At 39.7% G+C, this 26,072-nt stretch overlaps 2 protein-coding genes across 2 annotated transcripts in view; one reads left to right on the top strand and one right to left on the bottom strand.

Moving 5' to 3' along the window:
* Positions 1-21,128, top strand: part of LOC127161307 (serine/threonine-protein phosphatase 6 regulatory ankyrin repeat subunit C-like) — a 36,455-nt gene extending 15,327 nt beyond the window's left edge. The window contains 12 exon segments of the mRNA XM_051103986.1: positions 305-506; positions 1,605-1,692; positions 7,800-7,917; positions 12,064-12,147; positions 12,149-12,284; positions 12,442-12,529; positions 13,658-13,741; positions 14,132-14,277; positions 14,427-14,509; positions 14,617-14,699; positions 14,790-14,881; positions 20,524-21,128. Of these exon segments, the coding sequence (XP_050959943.1) occupies positions 305-506; positions 1,605-1,692; positions 7,800-7,917; positions 12,064-12,147; positions 12,149-12,284; positions 12,442-12,529; positions 13,658-13,741; positions 14,132-14,277; positions 14,427-14,509; positions 14,617-14,699; positions 14,790-14,881; positions 20,524-20,723 (1,404 nt within the window). The 3' untranslated portion in view covers positions 20,724-21,128.
* Positions 21,129-23,466: 2,338 nt separating this feature from the next.
* Positions 23,467-26,012, bottom strand: nabp2 (nucleic acid binding protein 2). The gene is made up of 7 exons (XM_051103923.1): positions 25,800-26,012; positions 25,483-25,594; positions 24,863-25,001; positions 24,597-24,668; positions 24,166-24,241; positions 23,999-24,047; positions 23,467-23,848 (listed from the first exon to the last, which is right to left on the bottom strand). Exons 2-7 carry the CDS (start codon positions 25,559-25,561, stop codon positions 23,673-23,675), a joined length of 591 nt encoding a protein of 196 aa, XP_050959880.1. The 5' UTR covers positions 25,562-25,594; positions 25,800-26,012; the 3' UTR covers positions 23,467-23,672.
* Between the last annotated feature and the right edge of the window lie 60 nt (positions 26,013-26,072).

Here is a 26,072-nt window from a genome sequence, read left to right as displayed (position 1 = left end):
TCTGTAGTAATATCTTTTCTTTTTCTCTCATTAATGCAGTCATTAATGCAATTTGAATGTGAATTTAAGTAGTATAAAAATTAATTGAAATTTATATAACTGCTACAAGTTTGTGACAAACTCTGAGCCTTGTTTGAAAGTTAAAACAATTCAACCATTGCCTGTTGAAGTAATCCAGTAAGTTCTTCTCTCTGTCATTTCATTTCAAAATCCAGTGTGGAATAGCCAGTTCAATTCAAATTAGTCCTGAATTTATAGTAAGACAAGTTAAGAATCTTGAACCATGGTTAATTGTTTTTATCAGGCGTATAATGGTCACAATGAAGCTCTTCAGGTGCTGTCCGAAACACTTGTTAATGTAGATATACAAGACTCCAGGGGTCATACAGCTCTGTATATGGCTGCTCTAAGAGGTCACGGCCCCTGTGTGGAACTTCTGCTGCTTCAAGGGGCCTCATATACCATCACGGAGCACATCCACAGGTGGACACCCCTACATGCTTCAGGTGTGTAAAGATAACATGTTAAAGGAGAAGTCCACTTCCAGAACAACAATTTACAGATAATGTACTCACCCCCTTGTCATCCACGATGTTCATGTCTTTCTTTCTTAAGTTGTAATGAATTTGTGTTTTTTTGAGGAAAATATTTCAGGATTTTTCTCCATATAATGGACTGATATGGTGCCCTGAGTATGAAGTTCCAAAAACCATTTTAAATGCGGCTTTAAACAATCCCAAATGCAGTTGTAAATGATCCCAGCCGAGGAAGAAGGGTATGAACGATAGGTTATTTTCATTAAAAAAATACAATTTAAATACTTTTTCCATCTCAAACGCTCGTCTTGTCTTGCTTTCCCTGAACTCTGTGTATTCTGGCTCAAGACAGTTAGGGTATGTGGAGAAAAAACAATTGTATTTTCTCCCTCAACTTCAAAAATCATTTCAAAATCATCCGACATCGCTGCAGAAATCCCGACCCAGTCTTTGCAAAGTGAACATACAAAGAAGATCAAACACCCTTAACAAAAAAGGTAAAACAGCGATATAGGACGATTTTGAAGTTGAGGGAGAAAGTACGATCAGAGTTTTCCGACATACCCTAACTATCTTGAACCAGAGCAAGACAAGACGAGCGTTTGACATTAAAAAGTATATAAATTGTATTTTTTTTTTTTTAAATAACTGATCGTTTCGCTAGATAAGACCCTTCTTCCTCGGCTGGGATTGTTTACAACCGCATTTGGGATCGTTTTAAGACGCATTTAAACTGCATTTTGGAAGTTAAACTTGGGGCACCATATCAGTCCATTATATGAAGAAAAATCCTGAATTTTTTTCCCCCCCAAAAAATGTGCTATATTTTGTGTTGCAGTCTTACCAAGGCTCTTATGCATTCTTGGGAATTAATTACTGTATGATTGAAAATAACTTCTTAATGATTTTTATTGATTTTGATTGTGGCAGTCAAGTCAAATGTTTTGTTTGTTAAAGTTCATTTATAAATAAATCATTGCAAAGCTGTGGGAAGGCCAAACTATAAATTTGTACAAGAGACTGTAAATCACGTTTAACTTAATTTAATCTATTGATTTATCCTTATAGCTGCCAATGGTCAAACTGACTGCCTGCTCATGATGTTGAAAAGAGCAGAAAAAAATGACATAATTGACCTCATGGACGTACATGGACAGTAAGTAACACTTCATCATTCATTTCAGTGATGTAGTAAGATCATATAATGTAATTGCAATGCAATTTAAAGCGCATAAATAATTCAATAAATATCAAACGATCTGTAAAGAGAGACAAAGTAATAGAGACCACGTAATGAAAACAGTTATTCATATTTGTGTTGCGACATTACTGTCGAACCCAATTTAGTCGCACAGGATTGTCTTTTTGTTTCAATCATTTTGAAAATCCTGCGTCTAATTTTTCCTTGTTTGTAAACAAATTTGCGCTAAAATAAGGTGAACAAAAGACCAAGTTCTTACTCACATGGTCTGGATCTTCATTAAAAATAAAGTTCATCCACTCTTTTCTAACGCTGGGATAAGAAGGAAGGCAATGCAAAAACTGTTTTTTCCACAACTTAGCACTGCGCAGCATCTTGCTGTCTTCAGAGCCATCTTTATTGTTTAGTTTCTGCGTAGACCTGCACGTTCACCTCTCGTAAACACTAGGTGTCCTAATCAATCAGTGGGCTAGGCTAAACAGGCAGTCATGTCAATTTTCAACTGCGGAAGCAGTGCTTATCTATACTAATACATCATCATTTTGGCAGACTGGCTTTAATATAAGCTGCTTTTAGACTAACGACAAAGTTTTGAGTTCTGAAACTTACAGCATGTTTCTATAGTACAATGACCTCTTATATGTCACAAGATTAAAGGAATTGTAGTTTCTCAGTTCATGACCCCTTTAAAATTAAGCAGCATAACTTCATAGAAGTGAAGAAGAGAGTTTACCTACGAGTCAGTGAGCTTCAGCCCAGTACTGCTTTAAGTTTGACTGAGATAAATATGGTAATAAGGAGTTGAGTCTCCTGTGTTTTATTGATTTATATGCATGATTGTTTGCATGTACAATTTGTGCAAGATGCCACAGTTACAATGCAGCTGTAATGGTTAGAGGGTACATACCGTGCCTAATAAAACAAAATTACATTTATTTTCATATTAAACATTATAACAGAAATTCATCACTCAATTTAGGGCTGTCAAATATGGCAGGTTATATTATTATTATTATTATTCTTATTTTTAAATAAATCACTATTTTAGATTGTGCTGAAGTTTCCAGTGTTGAAGTTACAAAAACAAACACAAAAATAGGGTCCAAAAACAACCCAATCCAAACAAAATACATATTATAAGAGTAAACAGCGTAAACAGCATAGTTCAGAGTGATGGCTGCATTTGTGCATCCAATCGTCAAAATTATATTAAAGTTTATGATAGGTGTCTAAATCATTGTTTAAAATCACTGCCAATAATAGTATCTAACAAAAAATGAATTTGTGCACCTTTAATGTCATGCTGAATTTTAAATATTTCCAATAACCCATCAATTCCATTTTGCACTAAATATACAAATAAATAAATAAAAGGATATTTTATTTTATATATGTATATAAATAAAATAAAAGGTAATAGTAAGAGTAATAATGATAGTAAGAGTAAGCTTAATACACAGACAGCTGAAAAGAGATTTGTCTTGCTTAAAGTTGTCTTCGCATCACAATTCAAGGTTTTTCACCTCCTTTCTTTACTGTGTGTGATAAGGCACATCACTGTTCTGTCATCAGCAAACAAAAAATATAGTTTTGTTCTAATATTGGGCAGCACAGTCATGAGTGAGTAGCATTTTAAGCATGCTGGGACAACAGACTGTTCTAGAGAGTAATTCAAGATGTTCATAAGGACATCATTCAGCTGGGTTAAGCATTCTTTCAGAACCCGGGCAGGGATGCCATCTGGGCCAGCAGCCTTGCGTGGGTTACCTCTCTGCAGAGTCCTTTTTACTTCAGCTGCTTTAGGCCCCAGATCATCTGCTGGTGGGTTGATTTTCATGATCGGGGTGCTGTTAGAGTCGCCAGAACATGCAAAAATGTTGTCCTTTACATTAAGCAGAAAAATGATTATCCAAAAGGAGCATTGCTGTAGTTGTTGTTCTTATAGGCATTAAGTTTCTTTAGTCCTTTTCACATGCCAGAGGTGGGACCAAGTCATTCCTTTCAAGTCACAAGCAAGTCTCAAGTCAACTCTCAAGTCCCCAAAGAGTTAAAGTTAATGAGATAATTAAGTGCCTAATTAAATGATGATTGTGGATTAGTGATGAACACCTGCTGTTATTGAGAATTACAGAGGATCAGATGTTGATGTTTTATTGGTTAAAATGATACCACCATCATTGAGATCAGTGTTTGGTTTAGTTGGGCTCTTGACCCTCGTCTTTCTGCATTAGATCTCTCTCTGTAGCAATGTATGTGGTGTCGTAAAGCAGTGAGATCAGTGAACAGCTATTAGCTGTTTTTATATGTTGAAATAGTCATCATTAGCTGGCCTGATTACATCCAAAATAACTTTTTTTTTCACCTTTTATATGTTTAGGTTTTCCATTACCAACCCTGTGGAACTACAGCATGCAAGCAAAGCGTAATAGTTGTTGTAATAGTTATAGTGAATGAATTTTAAATCTATGCAATGCATATGAAAATTTTAACTCCAGTACTACTGTACACAAACATCAAGAACCAGCATATGAATCTCAACAATGGTGACAATCAACAAAATGTTTCATGCTCCAATGCATGCTGGGTAACAACATAGTAAAAACTCCTATCATGCACTGCACAATTATCATTTAATTAGTCACTTATTTATCTCATTAACTTTAACTCTTTGAGGACTTGGGATTTGACTCGAGACTTGCTTGTGACTTGAAAGAAATGACTTGGTCCCATCTCTGCCATATGCATAGAGGGTCATTAGTCTCTAAGTTTTCCTGGATCCTCTGGGTGTATGTGACCTACTGTAGGCCCTGTTTACCCCAAGCAGTGAGTTTATTCCTGGCTTCCCTCCTTGCTCCCTGGCTTTCCTGTTTTGTCACCTCCCTTGAAAGTAGAATCACTTGTTTTGAAGAGGGAGCCAACCTCTTTATTATGCCTATATATTATTTTGGGGTACCATATTTAAGGTTGCAACATCATCTACACACTCACTCAGTGTGATCAAAACTGTTATCCAAGGGCTGAGATTGCTCCCTCTGGTCAACCTCTGATGACTTCAAAAACCAGTTTCTCCTGTAGTGAAGTGAGTACATTATCTGAAGTGGTTGGTATGTAGGTATTAACACAAGCATCTCTAAGCATCCTGTACATCAGTGTAGACATGATTGGATCCTGCTATGTCTTGTGGGGACCGTAACATTCTGGTAGAATTTAGGTAGAATATCCTCTTTGTGATGGTTGACAACATCATAAAGTTCGATCAGCATGCTGTCAGCCTTGACATTTATGGGCATGTAGACAGTGATGATAGCAGTAGTATTCCCTCGGTGGATAGTAGGGCCAGAATGTTATTGCTAAAAATTCCACAGGCTCAAAGCTGTGTACGTCCATAAATAGTATAATTTGTTTACCAGTCTCTGTTAACATAAACACATGGTCCTGTGGCTTTTGTCTTACCCTCCTCTTCCTTGCAGTGCTCCTCCTTTTGGCACTTGTCAAAACACAAGTGCAGCAGGCACTAAATTCACACTGTGTTGTCATAAAAAGTCTAAGAAAGTTCAGATTATTGTCCACAAGATCCAGCTTGAACAGTGGCACAACCAGAAGGTCAACATTTTTACCTCAGCCATTCATTTGCCACTCATTTTCTTGTTTGACCTGCCCACCGCAGACCAAGAGACCCACTTTACGCACACCACTGATTTCATACGTGTGCTGATGCCCACAATTGAGCCAGAGCCAAAAGCCGAGTCCATCTCAAAGGAAAAGCCTGAGGTCCTGGGCTGACCAGGTGTGTGAGCTGGCTACTATGAATGTGGGAATTTTGGAGGAGCTGGATTCAGAGGGATGGCTTATTGACTGGAAGACTAAGGTAGTGCCCCCCACCCTGCTCGGCCTGTGATTGGGGGAAAATCAGCGGGTGATCAGTGCTCGTCAGTCTTTATGTGTAAACTACTCAACAACACATCAAAGAGACTTGCTGATGCCTCAACGTCATTCCATTTCCACTTCTTGTGTGTGTGTGTTTTTTTTTAGAAAAGGTGGTTTGGGGACCGTGCAGTGCCGGTGACATAGTTGTTGTCAGCTCGTGTAGTGTGTGACCCCCTGTTGCGGATCATTTACGTAGTGTCATGTAGTGTGAACACAACAACGACTTAAAGACAGACAGCAAGTCATGTAGTCTGAACAGCACAGCGATCTGCCAAGGTTTAAAGTCATGTAGTTTGAACTTGGCTTTAGAGTCTTCATTGTTGCTGATCCCACTCAGCTCAGAGTCTTCAGTGTGGCTGATCCCGTCAAGGTCAGAGTCTTCGTCATCGCTGATAACACTCAGTCTTCATCGTCACAAGTCCCTTCCAGCACAGTATGTTCTTCTTCGCCACCAGCCCTGTCCATCTCTGAGTCTGCTCCCTCACCCAGTCTTCCTCTCCTGCATGTTCCGCTGAAGCCAGCCATTCCTTCAGCCCCTCAGCACCACTATCTTCCACGCTCTGATCCACCTTGGGGTTTCTGGTCCCCAGCTCTGACCTGCCTGAGGAACCCCAAACCCCACCTTGCCTGATTCTTTCGTGTCATCAGGTCTCTCGGTTCATTAGACGTCGCTTGGGCCTCATTGTCTCCCAGGATTAACTCAGTTGGTTAGGCTCAAGTTTCCAACTTGACTCCTCCCTCCATCAGTTCCACCATGGGTCACCTTTCTCATGGTCATCTCCTGGGATCTCATCAGCCATCCAATCTTCCATGGGTCCGTCCACCATCCATTCCTCCATGTCTCCTCCCACCAACATCGCCTCCAATGGGTCCTTCTTTTGTCTACTCCTCCCTGGATTCTCTGGTCTCCTGTCCTTCACCAGCCCTTCATCCACCTCCAGTGCCATCTCTTCAGCCAGTTTACGGCACTAGGCACAATGTGGGGGGGAACGGGGTTGTCACAGTTTTGTTCTGTTTCTTTGTGTTTCTGCCTTCTGAGTAGACCTAGTTTCTCTGCTTGTTTGATTATAATTATGTTCACCTGTGTCCTTATTTATGAACTCATTAGTTCCTTATTTATACTCTGTTTATACTACCAGTATGTCAGTTTGTAAAATTTCATATCTGGCAGATATAAAGTGGTATTACTGGAAAGTGGATGCATTTAGAAACAGCAGTATCTCAGCCATGAAGCAGAAGGTAAAGTGATGGACTTGAGGTCCGCAGCGTTGATGACTTTTACACACCAAGTGCATCAACACTTGGTGTGTAAAAGTCATCAACGCTGTGCTGATTTCATAGTAGAAGAGTTCAAAACTTCCGCTGGCATTACCATGCGCACCAAAGCTGTGTGGCTGGAGCTTCATGAAATGGGTTACTATGTCCGAGCACTTGCATGAAAGCCTCACATAACCAATGCCAAATGTTGGATGGAGTGGTGTAAAGCACGCTCACATTGGAGCAGTGGAAACGTGTTTTGTAAAGTGATCATGTTTCTCTGTTTGTCAGCCTAATTGGCGAGTCTAGGTTTGACAGACGCCAGGGGAATGTTACCTGCCTGACTGCACTGTGCCAACTGTAATATTGGTGGAGGAGGGATAATGGTGGGGCTGTTTTTCAGGGGTTAGGCTATATTCTACAGTACAGTATATCAATATGCAGTATGTAAATGAGAGTAAATAAATCACTACTTACAATTAATGCAACAACTTCTATTTTTGCCATTTCATGTTTTGTTTAAAAAAAAAAACAACTGAAAACAGACAGTGGCTACATAGTTCAACCAATTTATAAAAAACAGGAAATGAACACTCCACTTAACATTGTCCAATGAAAACTATGCTTGTTTGAGCAAGACACATACAACCAATAGTGATGCTGTGTTTATAGGACATCATTTTCAAAACTGCCTGTTCAGACTCTTTATATTTCTGTTTGATGACAAAGCTCAAAGTTTAGTAATTTGCTAGATCAGAATGTTGTGAGAATTCAGAAGCATTAATATTTTATATTGTTTTCCCTATTTTCTTTCTTTCTTTATTATTTTAATTGTTTGAAGAAGTGCTATTGTAACCATAGTTTAATGGTATCTGTAGGACTCCCCTGATGTTGGCGACACTGGGCAGTCACATTGACTGTGTCCACATGCTGCTTGAGAGAGGAAGTAATCCAGACACTGGAGACAGAAGAAGCCGCACTGCGTTACATCGTGCAGTAAGTATATGTTCTGTATGTATGCATGGGTTTGGTTTGTGTATTTGAATATTTGCACATTATTGTGCTGGAATTTGTCAATACCTTAAGGAAATTTAAGGTGTGTTGGCAGCATTGAGTGCACCTGGTTCTGCAGAAGGGAATTATATTTTTTGGTCTTTATACAACCTCAGAATCAATGCAACTAACTAATCCTATGAGATATCCATTTCATTTTAACAGCCCTTCTATGTTTCACATTTGGCAACATTGTGAATTCAAATCATCTCCAAACTTAGCTTAGGTCACTTGGGCTTAAATGTGGGAAAGATGTCAGCAGATCTAAGCTCTGTAGTGAGGACGAGTCAACACATGTGGTCTAATTATAGGACTCATGGGTTGAGCAAAGGATTTGAAGGGGGAAAATCGGCCTGTGTTTTCTGTGATCAAATCATGATTGGATCTCACCTGACCATAGACCACAGCTATGAAAGTAATATGAAATGAGTTTTTTTTAGCTATCATAATGAAGTGAAATATCCAGTTATTTACCAAATAATTTTACTTGAGAGAATTTTGTTTCTCACATTTTTCTTCCCACAGAGAGCAACTTCTTTGAATTTCTAAGTAATATATGAGATGAAGAAAAAACAATTCACAAAATCACTTTGCTCCACTAAAATGTGCCTTGCCATGTTTGCATACAATTAATTTAGCTTGTTTCATTCAGTTGGTTGGTGGAAACATACAGTTCTAGGATTTTGCCAAACAAGAACAGGTAGTTTGTTATGGCTGTGTAACCTACAGTGCTATTCTGTTCATACGTATGAGGTACTTTTTAAATTCAACTACAGAATTCATTCACAATTAGTGACATTTGACACATGCCAAAGTAGGTAGGACCATAGCTCAACTAGCCATGCTGACTCTACAACCTATTATAGGAGTGCTTTGCAATACTAACTGGACTGAAGACAAAAATAGGGCTACTGACCTCTGTAAATAGACTGGATTTACAAGCCATCTTACATTCTGTGATGACAGCTGAAAGATTCATATTCAGATGTTAAAGATTTGCTTTGCCTACTGCCATAATAGTTGAGTAAAGCAGTACTCATTTGGGCTGCCACTGTACACTTATAACTGAACAGCCAAATTTAGAAGCAACTTCATATTAAAATGGGGGTGAATGAATGTCACTAAATGTCAAAAGAGAAAAGACTATAAAGAAATAATCTTTAATATTTTATTAAATTATATTTTATGATGTTAGATTTTATAGTAAACTATTTTTAAAAGTTATATTTTATTGTTGCATTGGCCAGTAGTAGTATATTATTTTTTGGCTATATACCAGCAGCTGAACTGTGAACCTGCTCTGAAGCCTGGCTCAAATAGGTGCAGAAGATCATACACTAGAAGCTGGATTCCCTCTGAGAAATGAGGAGGATAATGCTGAAACTGGATGGTAACCCTGTCCAGAAGGATAGATGCATTTTGCACAGTTTTGACATGCTTCCAAATGGACACACAAAAAATTTGTTGGTCAATTACATGACCACTTGAGCCTACTCAAGTGTTTTGACAGAGAGCCTTCCACATCTCTGCACAGCCCTGAAGTGGCTGAGAAGCAGGAGAATCCAGTCTCACATGATACATGCTCTGGCTTGATATGAAGGCCCAGCATGTTCCATGGGGGCACCACTTGCCAAAAGCACAGTATTGTTGACGTGCGAGTTGAGGCATGACTTCTGTACTATGAAAGCCTTGATGCATGGGGCACAAATGAGTTTCCTGACCTGGTTTGTCAAATGTGCTGAGGTTCTAAGACCTTAAGATCTCTTGATGAATGTCTTGCAAGAAAGATAGTGATCTACACAGTAGACATGCAGTACACTCTGCTATAAAATGCAGCATAAACCAGCATGAATTCCAAACTGGTCCAAGCTGGTTCAGGTTGGCTTATGCTGGTGTAGCATGGGTCTAGCTGGTGAACCAGCATATTCATGTTGTTCTCAAGCAAAATGGAGTTACTGAAGCTGGTTCATCAGCATGGTCTTGCGGGGTTGAACGTAAGTAGGCCAGCTGTCTGTATGCAAGCAGTGTTGTGGGGACATGCATTGTTTTTGCTTGCATATTTCTATATTTAACAGATTGGTAATGTAGAGGAAAACAATATTTAAAGTATATTTAAAGTTAAAACATCAATGTCATAAATGTCATAAACAGTTCGTTCAAAAACAGGAGTTATGAGTTCTTTGAATTGTTACAGTTAATACAGTTTATAATAACGATGAAGTTCAAAATTTATAGTTCATACTCGTTTGAGAACTGTGTCAAAACCCATCTGTCAATCACTGATTCCAAAAAGTGCACATAGTAAAATTGAAGTATGTCATTGCAATCAGAAATGTAAAATATTGCTGACAATAGTGATAGCATGCACTTTCAACAACTGCTGGAACAGAATTAATTTAACCAAAGTCAATGGCCAAGTACCTAACTACAGGAAACACTAATCTCCACAATGGAGACTTAAGCAACTTTTTGAAAGAAATAAAGGCAATGGTAATGCTGATGCTGATGGTTATGCTGTTTTTTGAATTGTTTAAGCATCCTCTGGTGAGATATCATTGATTTTATTTGCAGTTGATTTCATATAAGGCTGTGTGGCTGTAAGTAAGTTGTAGTTGTATGTCTGCTCATCTCTTTTTTTCTGTTTCTGTTCCTCTTATGTTCAGTGATTCTGTTTGTTGACAGCAAGTATCATTACTTATGGTCAGTCATCACTTGTAGACTGAATCTACTTTATTTCACTAACTACAAGACTGCTTCAGTGATACATTTACTCTGTATATATATTGGGACCCAAAGAAAAAGTATCAGTGCTGGTTTAACAATTTAACAGGATTTTACTGTGTACCAGTAAGCATGTAACCATCAACATCCATGTATCTTTATAAAATAATTAGTTAAATTAATTTGGAAAATTGTCTTGGTCTTTATTTAACTTATAAACAGCCAATAAGAAATGTGACCTTTTTTTGGTCACTTTTTTTCATACAAAAACATAAATTTGGAGCTTTTTTAAACAAAAAACAACATATGCTTGTCCGCCATCACACCCCGCTTCCCATGCTGATATTTAACAAACCACCATCCCTTGCTGGGGACCAGCAAACCAGTAACCATCACTCCATGCTGGGGACCAGTGTGCAAAACATACCTTTTGCTGGTGACCAGCAATGTTGAATTTTTAGCAGGGTGGCCAGCTAGAAAATGCTTGTCTACTTCAGACTATTTCATGCCCAGCATCAGGTCAGTCCAACTTTAGCTGGCCAACAGCACAAGAAACAACATCTAATAACTGCATAAACCAGCAAAGGCTGTGCCTCCTGACTGCTTGAGGGGAGAACATCAGTCCCACTGTTGAATTTCTGACAATCTGCGGTTGCATTACATAAAGTATGCTGCAGATCACAATTCCTTTTGCTGCCTGAATCCAACAAATCAAGCCAGATATGTTTAATATCTTTATCCACCAGTTGCTGGCCTATATTTCTAAGATAATGTCATGCTTGCAGAGGCCATGGCTATCTTTTGTCTGATGAATGTTGAAAACAAGTTGTGTGTGTGTGTGTGTGTGTGTGTAAAGAAATATATTCATGTACATTTGATCAGAATGTGATCAGTCATTTTACTTGAATATGAAGGTGGAAATGACTGATCAGTGCATCATCCTCACATAATCAGTTTGTCTTGGACAGACAAATTAAATAAAACAGTTAAGAACATGCAATTAAAATACAACAATGTATATATATAAAAAGTAAAGTGCAAAACACAGTAAAGTGCTAATATGCTTTAAGTGTGTTGTTCTTGGTAGAGTTCAACAGTTTTATTGAGACAGGAACAAATGAAAGTTTTAGTCTATTGGTTTTACACATTGGCATTCTCAATCTCTTTCCTGATGACAGCAGCTGGTATTCACTAAAAGAGGGTAACTTTAACAATTACTGAGTTGTGACTTGTTTCATGAATTGTTACTTTTAGTGCCATCATAAAATTCAACTCTGGGCTACCAAAAGTACATGAAAAGTATTGTGCAATGCTAGTACAGTAAACTCTGAAGGTAAACTCAATTTCAGTCTCCTCTGTGTATTTCAGGCAGTAGTTGGTAGTGAATTATGTGTCTCAGCTTTACTGGTGCATGGAGCCTTTGCTCTGTGCAGGGACGTTTATGGCAGAACCCCCCTTGCACTTGGCTGCCTCTTGTGGTCACGCAGGGCTGTTGCATCCTTTTCTTCATGCTGCATTGCTCTCAGACCCCCTTGACTCTCTGCTAGACTACAGTGCCTACACACCTACTCACTGGGCTGCTTACCATGGTAAGATTCGGTTCTTTAATATTTTATAAATGTTGAATTAATACAGAAACATCAGCTGAGAATAATACTAATGAATGACAGATCTCTCATTTGCTACCTAAAATTAAGGAAACATTCTTTATTTTAATGTTTTTTTTTTAACTGCTAATTTTTTAAGGGCACTCTGACTGTCTAGAAGTTTTACTTGAATATAGACCATCAAGCTTTCAGGAAGGAAATACCTTTACACCACTGCACTGTGCACTGTGAGTAAACCTCATCTGGCCATCTTCAAAATGTTTCTCTACCAGTGTTGGGCACATACCTTTAAAAAAGTAATTAGTTATAGTTACTAGTTACTTCTCACAAATAGTAACTGAGTTAGTAACTGAGTTACATCATTATAAAAGTAACTAATTACCAGGGAAAGTAACTGTTGTGTTGCTTTAAAAAAAAAAAAAAAAAAAAAAAAAAAAAAAATTAAATATATTAAATAACTTGGATGACCCCAATATTAAATATGTTAAATTAATGAAATTTGAATGAAATTAATTACATTTTTAGTTTACTCACCAGACTAATATTAAATATCTGATATAATATTATAATTATAATTAGCATTCAACTTTAGCCATTAGAACTATAGTAATTAGAATAACCATGTATGAATGCATGCTTGTCATGTTGACTGAACTTAGGACTGGTGGTGATATTGTTTGTAATTTAGTGTTTCTATGAACGTCTTGTTACTACCACGAATTCTGCTATTACTAACAATATTGAACACACTAAGGTTTAATGAGCTGCTGGGTCATGAATATTAATCACGTTGTCTGCGTTCGCTCGAACTGATTTGCTGTAATCAAAACAGGGACGATAATAGGTGAGCGCCAGCCAATGAGATTGCTGTTTGCACATTAGTTCCGCCTACTACTGGAGAAACCAGCTGTTCTTAAAAGCTGAAGTATTCCAAAGGAGCTCTGTTGTTTTGGGAGGAAAATACAACAAAGAATATCGTTTACACGTAGCGCGTCAATTCTGCATGGTATAAGACTCTGTCGCTCTGTATCTTTCTTTGGGTTTGTGAGACAAAGTGACGGCTCGTCGTGTGCCTTCACACTAGAGTTTACAGCTCGTCAAATACAGGTACGCTGCGCATCCATTCAGATGAACTGAAAAATAAAATTATAATAATATTATAATAAATGATAGTAACGCCGTATTTTATTGCAGTAATGGTAACGGCGTTGTAACCTAGGAAACAGTAATTCGTTTGATTACTCGTTACTGAAAAAATAACGCCGTTAGTAACTCCGTTTATTTATAACGCCGTTATTCCCATCACTGTTCTCTACATTTCAAGAATTGAAAATTTCCTGTTTCTTTTACCACAGAATTGCTGGGCACCATGGTGCTGCTCAGCTGCTTGTCAAAACTATGGGAACAAAAATCATGAACCTCAGAGACGCCAAAGGAAGGTTTGTATGTCTATTGTCCACTTAAAATATTAACTTACAGTAGGTCACCAACCACTTAGGAGAAATAAGAGGCTCAGTTTTTAAAATCTAATGTCACAAAGCCACCAGTATTTCAGAATTATTATTATTTTTATGGTCGCATTTTATTTTAAGGTCCAGTTCTCTCAACTTCTGCCTCAATTAACTAATTTGCTGCTTATTAATAGTTAGTAAGATAGTTGTTAAGTTTAGGTATTGGGTAGGACTCTAAAATTTGGTCATGCAGAATAAGGCAATAATATGTGCTTTATAAGTACTAAATTAGCCAATATGCTAGTAATATGCATGCTAGTTAATAGTGAGTTAGTCCCTAAAATAAAGTATTCTAAATTCTGTGTATTTTATCTGCAGAACTCCCTTACAGGCATCTGCATATGCAGGAAATGTCACAGCACTGCAGCTGGCGTTGACCTGTGGTTCAGATGTAAACTCAGTTGATTATACTGGACGCACTGCTTTAATGATTGCTGCTGAAAATGGGCATACTTCTGCTGTCGGTTTGTATTGTTACTCTTTTATTGTCAAAAGAACTTGATATCATATGGTGTAGTGGTTACATATATTACATTGGTTTTAAAACTTGTGGTTTATGTGTTATGTTTAATTAGTAGTCTTAGTGGTCATTTCAGAATTTATTTGGTTCCAGATATCTTGCTTCATCAGGCCAGGACAGACCTCTCACTGTTGGACATCAACAGAAACTCAGCACTTCATATTGCCTGTAGAAGAGTAATGAACCCCATCACTTGTTGTTTCCTATTACACAGCATGATCTGTGCAGTGAGTTTCCATTATAAATGACTTCACTTGTTCACATCACTTCTTTAACTCAACAGAGTCAAGAAATGTGTGCTCTTCTCATTCTGGCGGAGATTGATGAGCCCTCTCTCATCAATACCACAAACACTGCACTCCAAACGTGAGCATTCACATCTGTATAAATGTATGTGTGTTGATACTTAGGTGTTATTTGGTTGTGTTCACAAGTTTTCTATCTTCATACCACTAGGCCTCTGCATATTGCAGCAAGAAATGGTCTTGCTACTGTGGTTGAGGTGCTGCTTACTCGAGGTGCAACAGTTCTGGCTATAGATAAAGATGGTAAGTTTCTCCATGGCCATCAGAGCCAAAAGATTTAACTTTACCAATATTGCTAAAAGGTACTGTAGATCTTGTGTGTGAAGAGCCTGTGGTTGCTCACCAACTGCTAGATTAATAATCTTTTCTGACTCTTTCATGTCCCAACATTGTGTGTAGTAAATATTCTTGCATGTTAATCCTAGTTTTTGTCTCGACTGTGACTGTATTTCTGAAGTTCTGTGTTAAGTTTGGTAGCCCTTCCAGCAGTGGGATCTTATTATTCCAAAATCCACTTCATTTTCATGAAGTGGATCATTTTGTGCATCATTTTTGCCTTCAGCGGGGACAGAAAAAATATTTACAGAAAAGATTAATGTAAACTTGTCACATTGCCTTCTTAGGATATAACTTCATATTTTTTAAAACTAGAAAAATAATGTCTATTTGTTCTGTCTTCTTTTAATACAGTATCAGTGGTGAGGAAAAAAACTAACTGAGCTTAAAGGAGAAGTTCACTTCCAGAACAAAAAATGTACAGATAATTTACTCGCCCCCTTGTCATCCAAGATGTTCATGTCTTTCTTTCTTTAGTTGATAAGAAATAATTTTTCTTGAGTAAAGAATTTCAGGAATGTTCTCCATATAGTGGACTTCAGTGGTGCCCCCACGTTTGAACTTCCAAAATGCAGTTTAAATGCAACTCAAATAGCTCTAAACGATCCAAGCCGAGGAAGAAGGGTCTTATCTAGTGAAACGATCAATCATTTTCGAAACAAATTGACAATTTATATGCTTTTTAACTTCAAATGCTTGTCTTGTCTTGTCTCTGCGATGCGCATGTTAGTCTGTGTAAAACGGGTCAATACAGTTAGGGTATGTCGAAAAACTCCCGTCTTGTTTTCTTCTTTAACGCCAAAATTGTCCTACATTGCTTTTTTTTTTTCTTTTTTGTGTGTGTGTAATAGCCGTTTGATAATCTTTGCATATTCACTTTGTAAACACTGGGTCGGTACTTCTGCAGCGATGTAGGATGATTTTAAAGTTGGGAGTTTTTCGACATAACCTAACTGTATTGACAATATTGAACTGGAAAAAAACAGAGTTCATGCAGACTTAGACAAGACCAGTGTTTGAGGTTAAAAAGTATATAAATTGTCAATTTGTTTTGAAAATGACCAATTGTTTTGCTAGATAAGACCCTTCTTCCTTGGCTGGGATCGTTTAGAGCCATTTGAAGCTACATTTAAAGGGGTCATAGGATGCCCATTTTCAAGTTGATATGATTCTTTAGGGTCTTAATGAAAAGTCTATAATATACTTTGATTAAAAATTCCTTTTTACCTTGCCAAAATCAGCTCTGCAAAAATCATCTCATTCTGGTCGAGGCTGCTTTAAATGCAAATGAGCTCTGCTTGCCCCGCCCCTCTCTTCTCTCTGTGGAGAGACGAGCCTGTTTACTTTAGCCACATTTAGCCACTAAACTTCCTAACTAGCACATTATTAGGAAAGACGATCGCAAAGATTCATAAAAAAACCCTTATACTCACTTCTGCTGTAAGTGAAGCTGGATAATGAATGATTCGTGCGGACATAGATGGATATATGTAGATTGGGATGCGCATTCCCTTCACAAACAAACCACTGCATGGATTTTTATCATTATAGGTTAGATGTGTACATACACTGCCAACACACATTAATGTTTAAACAACATGTTAAAGTGAACTTAGCATCCGGTGACCCCTTTAAACTGCATTTTGGAAGTTCAAACTTGGGGGCACCATTGAAATTGTAACACGGAGTGATTGACGAGAGACGAGCGGATCCACATGCGAGCTTTTATTGAAGGGACGAGACAGATACATGGTCGAGCGGGCAGGGTCAAACACCATAGCAGATAGGGATATCGTAGGCTAAGCACAATCGGAATCCGTGAATCAGGCGTAAGTCCAATCGGGAGCGAACAACGTCCGTGAAGGGAGATCCGAGAGAATAGTCAGACAGGCGAAAATCCAAAGGCAGGCGGCTAGACAGTCAAAAACGAGAAAACCAGGCAGGAGAACAAAAACCAGGAACTAAGAAACGCTAACTATGGAATACAAACAATAATCTAACAAACCGTGATTTTCATGGGGAAAGTCCAGGGTTTTTATAGTGAGCCTGATTGGCTACCGGAGGCAACGTAATGGGTGCGATGGGTGATGGGAATAGTAGTCCGGGGTGCAAAGCAACAGTCTGAATGTAATGATGGGGTGAGAGCGACCTCTGGTGGTGAGCGGACCGCAGAGCACCGACCAGATTCGTGACATAGCCCCCCCAAGGAGCGGCTTCCAGACGCTCGAAGGAAACAACGGTCCAGGGGAGCGGTGGGGAGGGAGGGAGACAGGGCGAGGGTTGGAGGGCCAGGTCCATGTGGAGGGCCCGGTGATTGAGGCAGGACCGACAGAGCAGATACCCTCCAGGGCGGGGCCGGAGGCGGAGCAGGAGACGCAGGATCCCTCCAAGGCGGGGCCGGAGGCGGAGCAGGAGGCGCAAGGGCCCTCCAGGGCGGAGGCGGAGCAGAAGCCCTCCAGGGCAGGGCCGGAGGCAGAGCATGAGCCCTCCGAGGCGGAACAGGAAGCGGAGCAGCCCTCTGGGGCGAAACAGGAATCCGCGTCACGGTCTGGGACCTGGGGAAAGCAGGGACAGAGGAGGCAGACAGAATAGGGGGAAAAGGCGGAGCGGCCCTCCGGGGCGGAACAGGAGGCGGAGCGGCCCTCCGGGGCGGAACAGGAGGCGGAGCGGCCCTCCGGGGCGGAACAGGAGGCGCAGCGGCCCTCCGGGGCGGAACAGGACCCCACTTTACGATCTGGGACCTGGGGAAAGCAGAGACAGAGGAGACAAACAGAGAAGGGAGAGAAGCAGAGAGCTTGTAGGGGGACGCCACCTCCAAGGGAGGATCCACAGCCATGGCTGACACCTCTGGAGGTATTGGCGCAGCTTCTCCGACCAAGTGGCACTCTGGAACAGGCTTGTGACCAGGCGAAAACTCTGGAGCAGGCTTGTGACCAGGCGGGAGCTGGGGCGGAGCAGGAAACTGCGTTATGGCCTGGGATCTGGAAACGGCAGAGACAGAAGAGGTAGAAAGAATTTGGGGAGAAGCAGAGAGTCTGTAGAGGGACGCCGCCTCCATGGGAGGATCCACAGCCGAAGCTGACACCTCAGGAGGCATAGGCGCGGCTTCTCCCACCGGTGAGGCCTCTGGGTCTGTCTCGTGGTCAGACGGGACCTCTGGAGCAGACTTGAGACCAGACGGGACCTCTGGAGCAGACCTGAGACCAGACGGGACCTCTGGAGCAGACTTGAGACCAGACGGGACCTCTGGAGCACAGTGTGCAGCCCACACACACCAGATGGCAACCGCCATTAAAGGAAGAGCAGCAGCGGGAGGTTGTGGTGGGTCCAGTGCGCTGGCTATCCCGATAGGCCATGGTCTTGGGATGTCAGACGAGATGTGACTTGACTTGGGGTCGTTGGACTGGGCATGACCTGGCTCTGGGCCATCAGACGGGGCATGGTAAAGCTCTGGGTGGTCAGACGAGACGTGGCTTGAGTCTGGGCGGTCAGACGAGACGTGGCTTGAGTCTGGGCCGTCAGGCGGGACGTGGCTTGAGTCTGGGCCGTCAGGCGGGACGTGGCTTGAGTCTGGGCCGTCAGGCGGGACGTGGCTTGACTCGTGATGAACAGGTGTGACTTGGCTTGACTCATGGGGAACAGCTGTGACCTGGCTTGACTCTGTGTCTTGACTTGACTCAGGGGTAGCTGCCGAGACATGAAGGAGCTCCACTTTAGCTGCCCATACTGTCATTAGGGGTGTGTCCAGCACGTGGGCCATCATGACCACTGGTGGCGTCCGGGTACTGACCACATGTTCTGGAATGGCAGCCATCTTGTGCAGTGGCTCTGGCGTGGCAGCCATCTTGTGCAGTGGCCCTGGCGTGGCAGCCATCTTGTGCAGTGGCCCTGGCGTGGCAGCCATCTTGTGCAGTGGCCCTGGCGTGGCAGCCATCTTGTGCAGTGGCCCTGGCGTGGCAGCCATCTTGTGCAGTGGCTCTGGCGTGGCAGCCATCTTGTGCAGTGGCTCTGGCGTGGCTGTAACTTGACTTAACACAGGAACAGCAGTTCTGGCTTGATTTGACACAGGAAACACAGTTGCAATCTGACTTGACTTGGAGACTTGACTTGACTCGGGAAATGCAGCTGTAGCTTTAAATGGCTCTTGTGTGGCGGCTGTGACATGACGGAGCTCTGTTCTCGCCGCCATCTTGTGAACGGGCTCCGCCGTCGCCGCCATTGTGTGGACGCGCTCCGACGCGGCCGCCATTTTGTGAACGGGCACCGTTGTCGCCGCTACCGCGTTAACGCGTTCCGGCGCGGCCGCCATCTTGTGCGCAGGCTCTGCTGACGCCGCCATAGCTTGAGCACGCTCCGTCACGGCCGCCATTTCACGAGCGATCCAGGCGGAAAACCTGTTTGCGGCGTCGTGATCCGGCGTTACCGCCAATCTGCGAGAGGGGTGCGCGGCTGCTTTGTCTGCGTTGTCGCGTTCCTTCCTCGCGACCCTCACAGTACACGGCGAGCCCACACACAATAAAGCAAAGTTCAAGAAGGCAGCCAGAGATGAGCGCGGACCCTCGCGTCTGAGTCTAGCCCTTAAGTGCTCGTTTGCACCGTCGCAAAAAATCTCAATTATAATACAGTCCGGTTGGGTGGAATAATTTGCAAAAACTAAGAACTCACGGGTATTGTGCTCGAGTGAACGTTGTCCTTGCTTTATCCGGCATAGAATCCTGTCAGTGTCTGTATCTGAGTGTCCGGGTGTGAAGCTGCTGGATCCTGTTGTGACGGTTTGTTCTGTAACACGGAGTGATTGACGAGAGACGAGCGGATCCACATGCGAGCTTTTATTGAAGGGACGAGACAGATACATGGTCGAGCGGGCAGGGTCAAACACCATAGCAGATAGGGATATCGTAGGCTAAGCACAATCGGAATCCGTGAATCAGGCGTAAGTCCAATCGGGAGCGAACAACGTCCGTGAAGGGAGATCCGAGAGAATAGTCAGACAGGCGAAAATCCAAAGGCAGGCGGCTAGACAGTCAAAAACGAGAAAACCAGGCAGGAGAACAAAAACCAGGAACTAAGAAACGCTAACTATGGAATACAAACAATAATCTAACAAACCGTGATTTTCATGGGGAAAGTCCAGGGTTTTTATAGTGAGCCTGATTGGCTACCGGAGGCAACGTAATGGGTGCGATGGGTGATGGGAATAGTAGTCCGGGGTGCAAAGCAACAGTCTGAATGTAATGATGGGGTGAGAGCGACCTCTGGTGGTGAGCGGACCGCAGAGCACCGACCAGATTCGTGACAGAAATCCATTATATGGAGATAATTCCTGATTTTTTTCCCTCAAGAAACATAATTTCTTATTGACTGAAGAAAGAAAGACACAAACATCTTGGATGGCAAAGGTAAATTATCAGTAAATTTTTGTTCTGGAAGTGAACTTCTCTTACATTTTTCAACCAGTAATGAGAGGCAATGAGTATTGATATTTTGTGAAAAAAATGCTATGTTGCTGGTACCTCTATCACATTTTAGTAAATTCATTGACATTTTAGGACATACTCCAGCACTGGCATGCGCACCAAATAAAGATGTGGCAGACTGCTTGGCTCTCATCATTTCCACAATGATGCCTTTTTCTGCTGGCACCAGCTGTGGCATCAGTCTGATGAAGCACTGTGGCATTGCTGCATCCCATCAGCCCTTGTCCAACAGCGTGCCTATACAGCTGATCACAGAGGAACCACAGAGCTGAACACTAAACAATATACAGAACTGCCCTATTATTTTGAAGTCCTCTTTTCCATCCAGAAGATGTTAAAATGTCATTTCTATTGTACAATATTATACAACGCTACAGTTTTAGCAACATGCAGTACATACAGACATCCTTAACTGCACCATTCCATTATATGCTAAATTCCTCCCTTATATCTAGCCATAGAAAATCACTTCTATTATAGCATCATATAGTATACATGGAGAGAAATGTATTCATTTATGTGTGGGTACTCTAAATATACATTTTTACCATTTCACTTTTATCTCAACCTATTATTAATACATTTTCCAGCTTTCTTTGGACTTTTTGTGCATTTTTTAAATAGACAAAGTGCAAAAAATAAATGAGAATGTTTAGTTACCCTGCAAACTACTGAAATTTGTGTCACAGTATTGCCCTTGCTTTTCATGTTTTTGCTGTAACACAGAAAATGATTAATTTGCACTGTTTTTATTTATTTATTTCAATCATTATTGTTAATAAGCAGTTCTAGTAGACAATATTTAATGTTAACTGCAGGAGAGTAGGCAAACAACTGAAGAAAAGATTAATATATTTTCACAATAAATTACATTTTAATACTAAATACAAACTGGAAATGCATTTTAAATATGCAACAGTTGTATGTTAATCATGATGGTATTTGTTCTTTATAACCACTAAGCACAGGGGCATTACGCAAATAGTTTTAGCTGTGCGAAAATTCACAATATAGCAATAGCTTTGATGTGAAACACTGGTTCACCATATCACTGAGCAGCCCTGCTAGTGTAACTATTTTATAAAAGCAATAAGGCACTTAAGGCTGTGCTGTATTGTTAATAAAGTCATGGCTATAAACACCCCATTTACCATATTCACAGCACAGACTCTTGTACTTTATTGCTTAAATGGTGAAAGTTCTAGTCTAGTTATGAAACGTTTTGAGGTTCAAACCACTGGAGTGTGGGGTAGATATGCTATCACACCTGTCTGTAATTATCAAGTGTTTCTGAAGATCTTAACTGGATTAGGTGTGTTATTAGGGGTAGAGCTGAACTTTGCAGGAGGGTAGAGCTCCAGAAACAGAATTGGGCATCCAAATACATTTTTGTATAACCAAATTGAACAGTTACAAAGACGTGGACAAGTAGACAACCACCTGAACAAGGACCTTGTTTATTGTGGATGTTTAGTGTTGTCTTGACAAGGCACCTCCTACACAAAGGCACAAGCAAATTAAGTAACCTCTATCGATCAATGCTGCCAATGCACATGTTGTATAGGGGAATTTCTTACCTACTGGAAATCCATGAGACAAAATTACTCAATGTGCAGATTCCGCTGAAATGACTCTGATTTTACCTGCAATATTTTGCAAAGTAAAAGTTAAGTCAAACAGTCTCAAAATTTAGATCAACAAGCAAACCAGTACAAAATAAATATAGAAAATATAGAAACATAGATTTTCCATATTAAAGGTTTTACAAGCGAATGCAAAGTTCAATGGAATGCAAAACCTTTTGCAAGACAACTCAAACATTTTTTTCTGTTATATAAAACAGTGTAATATAATATTATTTTAATTTTACATTTATATTATATATAAAATATTGTTTTCTCACATATATGTTTCCTAGGTCAACATTGTCAAGTGCTCCCAAAATGAGCAACATATGGAACCACAGTGGCCTAAAATGCTAATATGTCACATTTTGATCAAAAACAAAAACAAAAACAGTTGGTATTACTGGTATTACTTGCTGGTATTACAGGAGAAAATAAACAAAAAAAACAATCCCCATTATTTTGTACAAAATGTCTCATTGGTAGGCTCCACAGTTAGTCCTCCACTTTGACCCATTATAGCAAATTTGCTGACCTATTTTGAATTATTATAGATGAGTATTATCACACTAAGATAATCAGCCAGTCATAGCACTAGAGGCACTGACTATTACATTACTTTTCAATTTTAACTCCTCATATTCATGCCATGCACTTGAAACTCACAAATGGGCTGAAAGAAGATAAAAATGAGGTGAAACAGTTTTCAGGTTTTTTTTTTCATTGCTTTTTATTGATATCAGAATATTTTGACAAAATATAGCTGAAAATTAATGGTTGCTTGTTTTCAGTGTTTTAGAAATTTAGCTCCTTCCTGGTTCAAAAACCCTCTGCGACAGACAACAATTACAATGGTACATACTGTAAACTGTTTGTAAAATCAGCGTGTCTCTGATGTGAAACACCAGATTTTTTAGGAATCCAATAAGCTCATTGAAAGCTGGTAACCGAACACAGTTTTACATTTGTGTCTGGGAAAATTTTCAGCTATTTCTCCCAAAACACCTAGTTTTCCAACTCATCACAGGACGCTTATCTAATTTTCATGGAAATTTTCAGCCTTGCCCCCCATAATGACTAATTTACAGACATGCAATATTCGAATTTAAAAAATTCTAGGGAACCTGAAGAAACATATCAAATGTGATCAGATTCTGGTGTTTCGAGAGCAGTATGACTTACAAAAAATCTCAACAATTGTTGTCACTCTTTCCACATTCCCTAGCTGCTTGTTGGTGTATTTGTTTTTGGCTTCATTTACCCGCTAAGACTTATTTTAGATGACAAAACTGTCATTTTAATAATGATTGAATTTTAAATGTTGAAACTGATTATAAAAGGTGTAACAATAAGAAGTTGGACTAGAAACTATAATAGCTTAATGTGTTCATTCTGTAGAGCATGAAACAAGAAAAACAGGAAGCAGTTCTCTAAACATAACTTTACAAGACTGGACAATCCATTGAGGTAAACCAATATATATGAGAGCATGAAGCTCAAAATTTAGCAATATATGTCTTCAAATAAGACATAAAAAATAGCTGCTCACAACCATTTTGAAATTATTACTGTATGCTGTGTCATTATTGAACAAAATCATCTTTTGACTGTTCGCCGTGTCTCCTTGCCATTGGTCACAGAACTTCCTCCCACACCTGGACTTGGTGTTGACCTGTTTCCGTTTCCACCACTTGCTCTTCCACCTGGCTGTGGATTAGTAGAGTTACCAGAGCCTTGAGAATTCACGCCATTTCCATTGGGAGTGTCATTACCTTCAAAGAGTAAATAAAAAGTCTGTGGACCAGTATATTGAAGAAATATATTACATAAATATGTTTATAATATAAATAACTAGGAACCATAAATGTTTTAGAAGCTAGTGGTTCACTACAAAAAGCACATGCTGCACTATATAATTATACCTGCAGCGGCACCAGTGCTGCTGTTTATGTTGCTCTGGTCATTCTGTCCCTGACAGGTAACAAGAACAAAGTGAATTACAATGACCAATAGTTAACTGTTTTGATGAATTAATTAATGATGAATTAATTATTGATACAAAAGTCTACAAAAATAAATCTAGACATACCGTTTTATTCATCTGGGCCAAATATTCTGGATTTGGCTCACTAAAGTTTGGCACCTCTGAATACACCATGCAGAATCTTACAAATTGGATACAAAACATTATTTCTTCCACAATATTTTTTTTGGGGCAAGAGGAAGTTTAATACATATTTTTCAGTATTTTCACTTAGCTTAGTTAATTAATGTTTTTTAAATAAAATAACTGTTCTTTTTACCCAATGATAACTATAGTAGTCAGTGAAGTGGATGAAAACCTTTTTATCAAAGTTGTCCTAAAACCTAAACAATACCCATTCTTGTCTTGGGACAACTTTGATTAACTTTTTTTTGATCTACTTCAAATGTTGACTACTGCATATTGCCCCTTCAAAAAAAAAAAAATTAAATAAAAAAAGAATGATTATATAACTTACTCTCCAATAATCAACTTACTCTCCAATCTTCTGTAGTTCACCTCCCCTTCCAGTGTACAGTGTCAAACAGCCTTTAAAAACTGAGGCGTAACTGCAACAAAATACAATTGTACTGCAAACAGTTCTGTAGACAGTAAACCTTTAGGCCTGCATATAACAGATTTTGTGATAATTACTATAAAAGCACTTAGTACTGTGGCCTATAATTGACTGTTGATATTAGCCAGAACATATTCAAATGTCTGGGAAAAAAATGTGAATCACTGATTTCAAACACAATCTCACCCTTTGGTAAGTCTGATGATGTCACCAGCCTGAATGAGTCCACCGACTTCATCCCAAACCGATATACTGATGCTGCCCGTCTTGTCAGCCACTTTACATGTGCGCACTTCATGACCGTCTTTGGTCTTTGTCACTCGTCCTTGAATAAGAAAGTTTGATAGAAGATTCAGGTCTTAATTCAGAGTCCAGATGACTAGATTTGAAATACATCAGACTGTTATTTATAGCTAAACATACAAAAGAAAAAACAAAAACTGATATTCCTAGAATCCTCTGTATGACAGCTCACATTTCATGGCTTTCCAATGAAGTAACTGTTTTGTTTTTATTTTTTCTTATTAGTCATGTACATTTTTACATCTTATGTTGTTACATTAATATTTATTGCATTATTTTGAATAATGTTTTCACCACCTATATTATGGTGGTTGTTATAATATTACAATACATACAAAAAAAAAAAAAAAAAAAAAAAAAAAAAAAAGATTTAGAATAGAAATGTATTGTTGTATATTGTTGTAACGGTAACACTTTACATGAAGGTTCATTAGATTTTTTTTTTTTTTTTTTTTTGTTAATTGTTTTGTTCTTCCACTTTGTGTAATGTGTTGTTTGGACACCTGTTTCCAGCACAATGAAGATGACATTGAGATTCTTGAGTCCAGGTTTAATGTCCTTCACATGAGTCTCTGTGCTCATGATCAGTCTGCTTCTGCCCAAATCCTGCAAAACCTAAAACACAACATATCAATCAACATCTGATGCATTTACACTCACTGTTTCAAACCACTTGTAAGACAATAATAATCAATGATGCATTCATGCAAATAACTTTTTGTTAAACAATTTCGCTGTGACGAAACATGCACGTGCAACACTGACAGCTGATCAACAACATTACACATTTTGAAAGCAGGAAACTAATGAAAACACTTACTGGTTAGCACTGAGCTATAGCTGCACTGACTGTGTTTTCTGTTTTAATAGTAGCCTTCTCTTCATCTGCAACACTTTTTGTGGACAATCCTGAAAAGACTCACTACTCGTTATATTATTTAAGATGTTGAATGTTCTGACAGCTGTCAATCATCACAGTAAACGTGGACAGTCAACTACAGCTTACAGCACTTCACGTATTTTTTCTGAACGTCATGACGTAATGTTTCCGTACGTTATGACGTAGTTATCCCCACGTAAACGACCTGCACAA

The sequence above is a fragment of the Labeo rohita genome, unplaced genomic scaffold (assembly GCF_022985175.1).
Source record: "Labeo rohita strain BAU-BD-2019 unplaced genomic scaffold, IGBB_LRoh.1.0 scaffold_61, whole genome shotgun sequence".
Taxonomy (NCBI): domain Eukaryota; kingdom Metazoa; phylum Chordata; class Actinopteri; order Cypriniformes; family Cyprinidae; genus Labeo; species Labeo rohita.
This window is presented reverse-complemented; position numbering and strand designations above follow the sequence as displayed.